Below are 3,635 nucleotides of genomic sequence, written 5' to 3' on the forward strand. Positions count from 1 at the left end.
AAGCAAGATTATGCTATCATTTGTGCGAAGATGTGCATACCTAAACCCAACGAGAAGCATAAAACTCTAAAAACAGTTTTCTGTAACCAACATGCCATTGACGCATACTCCCAGTTTCATAATTACTGGGAAGTTTTTCTTCTGTTTTCATTTTTAATCTGAAAATTTGGGGGGCATCTTCTACATTCAGACAGCTGTATTTAGTTATTTTGAGATGTGAATCTTCACTATAATATATTAGCGCACATCTTCAAGGTCATTGGGTTCTGACATTACACTGGTCTTTAGTATGTAGTAGAGATGTTCTAATACCAAGTAGACCCATTGACAAAGCTTATGAAGGATCCACTAGAGGGCAGCAAAGTGCAAACCAAATTAAAATTTGCCAACAGAAAGGCTGATGCATAAAAAAAAAAAAATTGTGTTGCAAATAAGATTTCGTACATGCAAAAAAATCAAATTAGTTCAGTGTTGTAAAATAATTTATATGCAAATGTGTCTCCTTCCTTGGAAGTAGTGGTCCAAAGACTCATTAGGTTGAAAAGCGAAATGAGAATAGAAGTGGTCCTAGTCCCACCTCTTGCACTAATTATGTGATTTGGGACAATCAACAGTTTGCCTTTCTGGTCCTATTCTGTAATACCTGGGTTTGCACAAAATAATTCTTAAAATTCTTTTCAACTCTAAAATCCCATGGTTTTATGGTTTATGATTATATTTTAGTCATTTAAAAGTCTTTGCTGATTAGGCTCTTAACATTGTTTGACCATCATAACTTTATATTAGTGGAGATTCTGCTTGGAAATACTCACCATTATATCATGGAAAATTTACATTCCTGAAGTATGTTGATGTTACCTTAATAAAATGACACTTCTGCCCCAAACTCTGACTTGTATATAATCTAGTGACAATAGTGATAGCAATGTTTTCTGGAATAAGGTTTTGCTATTTAAACCATCAGTGCAATCTGAGTTTTTTTTTTTTAAGTTTGTTTATTTATTTTGAGAGAAAGAGCAGGGGAGGGGCAGAGAGAGGGGGAGGAGAGAGAGAATCCCAAGCAGGCTCCACGCTGTCATCATGGAGCCCGATGAAACCTGAGCTGAAACCAAGGGTTGGATGATTAACCAACTGTTTCACCCAGGTGCCCTGTTGTATTTAAAAAAAAAAGGCAGGGGCACCTGGGTGGCTCAGTTGGTTGAGCGTCCAACTTTGGCTCAGATCATGATCTTGCAGTTTGCGAGTTTGAGCCCCATGTGGAGCTCTGTGCTTACAGCTCAGAGCCTGGATCCTGCTTCGGATTCTATGTCTCCCTCTCTCCCTGCCCTCCCTGCTCTTGCTCTCTCTCTCTCTCTCTCAAAAGTAAATAAACATTTTTTTTAAAACAGAATAAAGTCCCACAATGATATATTTGGATGTATGCATAAGAAAGAAAGAAATATACTTGTTTGGCAGTGAATATGAGCAAGGGAGGAAAATCATCCTTTAATACGTAACCTATTATGATTATCAGAAGCCAGAGGTAGAACACTATTACAGGTAAATTCTAGACTCCCTCTCCTAGCACATTAGCTCAGCTGGGGCCAATTAGGCTAGCCCCCCCCCCCCCCACGCTTTTCTACTACTCTGAGGCTAGTTAGCATCTTTCTCAGACAGAGCCTTGGCCATTAGCATGAGATAATAAATTACTCATTTCAACCAATTTGCTTTTCCACTAGGGGGAGAGAATGTGAAGAGACCCCAGACTCAGAATCAAAGATTTCAGATGTAAGTTGCAGTCCCACAATAGTAATGTGATGAACCCTTCAGATGCTGGTATTATTTCCAGAAAGTAATAAGTAAAACACTGATTGCCTCAGTGCAAATCCCGACTCTGCTCTATTTTTTGTGCCTCAGTATCTTCATCTGTAAAATGGGGACGAATGTGCCTGTCTTTTAGGTTTGGTTTTAAGAATTAAACAAGTTAATACTTGCAAAACTATTATTATTTTAACTTGGAAAATTAAAATGGCTTCATTTTTTTCCAGTGCTTTTCCAGCAAGATGTAGCTAAAAGTATCAGGTTGGAGTTTTTTATTAATATTTCACTGTTGACCTTGAGCAAGTTACTTCACCTCTCTTGGCCCCAATTTTTCACCAGGGTCTTAAACAATGCTGCAAAAGTAATACACGCTCTAAGATGGTCTCAGTGTATGCTGTGAAATAAACTTCAATATGAGGAGGTTGGAGCAAATAGACCACCAGGACACCCTCTAGTTTTAAGACTTCCTGTGATTCATTATCTCCCAATAGGTCCGTGGGGAACATGAAATGCAATTGTGTGTCCATATAGGGAAACGCTACTGCAGAACGCCATACCATTTGCTGAAGCGAATTTTGAAGATATTTACCCAAAATACTACATCCTTTATTATAACTAATCCAGCAACATATGCGCCACTATTGGACTGACCAAAGGCGTGAGAAGAAGAATAAATACACTTTCATTTTGTCCAAAGCGGCTGTCGGTGTCCGAGTTGCCAGCGGTCCGAGGGCGCCCCGAGGGGGCGGTCTGAGCCCCGGGCGCCCTCAGGGCAGCAGCAGGGAGCCCAGCAGCAGCTCGCCCTGGCCCAGCGGGCGGCCCCGCTCCAGGCCGCGACCCCGCTGCTCGGCCTTGACGCGCACGGCCAGGCGGCGCACCTGCTCCTCCGAGAGCCCGTCCAAGCACACGTCCTGGTGGAAGGCGGCCTTGCGGCTCCGCCGGACCACGGCGCTGCGCTGCGAGCGCGGCTGGCCCGGCGGCCGCAGGACGAAGCTGACGCGGCAGCCGACGGCGGGGGGCTCGGCGGCTCCCGCGGCCAGGCCCTCGGTGCCCAGCAGCCGGACGCGGAGCCGCCCGTTGGCCCGATTGTACTCGGCGGCCAGGCGCAGGGCGCCCCCGGCGCGGCCCAGGGCCACGGTGCCCTCGGCCTCCAGGCGCTCGGGACGCGGGCCGGGGCAGGGCGGCGGCGGCGGCGGCGGGGACGCGGAGGGGGCCTGGGAAGGGGGCCCCGCGACGGCGCCGCGCTCCTCGTCCTCGTCCTCGTCGCCGTCCCCGCTGGACACGGAGCGGGCGCGGACCAGGCCTCGGCTCGTCCGGGCCCGCAGCGCGCGGCTCAGCAGCCGTTCAGAGGCGCGCAGGAGGCGGCGGGCGCGGGGCGGCGGGGCGGGCGCGTCCGGGATGGGGCGGAGGCCCGCGGGGAGCGCGGGGGCGGAGGCCGGAGCCGAGTCCCGGGGCACGAGCGGGGCGGCTGCAGGGCCCCCGAGGAAGAGCGACTCCTTGCGGCGGGTGTGCGGGCTCTCGAGCAGCGCGCAGAAGCCGTAGGCGGTGAGCGCGCGGGGCAGGTGCGGCAGCGATAGGGCTGCCTGCGAGCGCGGGTCCCAGTCCGTGTGCGCCGCGCTGTAGTCTATTTCTGCTGCTTCGCTCCAGGAAATCCGAAGTGCAGCCAGGGCCGTGCAGGACGCGAGTCGTGGGGGGATGCAGAACTCGGGGATGCGGTCCGGGGTGAGCACGTTTGCACACGCGGCGGGAGTGAGTGCCGGGACTTGGTGCGCCCGACCTTGAAGAATCCCGTGCCTGCGCTCAGGACCAAAGCGGAGCCTCTCCAGGCACCACAT

At 50.6% G+C, this 3,635-nt stretch overlaps 1 protein-coding gene across 1 annotated transcript; it reads right to left on the reverse strand.

Moving 5' to 3' along the window:
- Positions 1 to 2,567: 2,567 nt before the first annotated feature.
- On the reverse strand, positions 2,568 to 3,635 carry LOC124508099 (C2 calcium-dependent domain-containing protein 4A-like). The gene has a single exon (XM_047074514.1). It carries the CDS (start codon positions 3,633 to 3,635, stop codon positions 2,568 to 2,570), a length of 1,068 nt encoding a protein of 355 aa, XP_046930470.1.

This window comes from Lynx rufus, unplaced genomic scaffold (genome assembly GCF_022079265.1).
Source record: "Lynx rufus isolate CCGP_SWC_20201006 ecotype Redwood Valley unplaced genomic scaffold, mLynRuf1.p SCAF_13, whole genome shotgun sequence".
Lineage (NCBI taxonomy): Eukaryota > Metazoa > Chordata > Mammalia > Carnivora > Felidae > Lynx > Lynx rufus.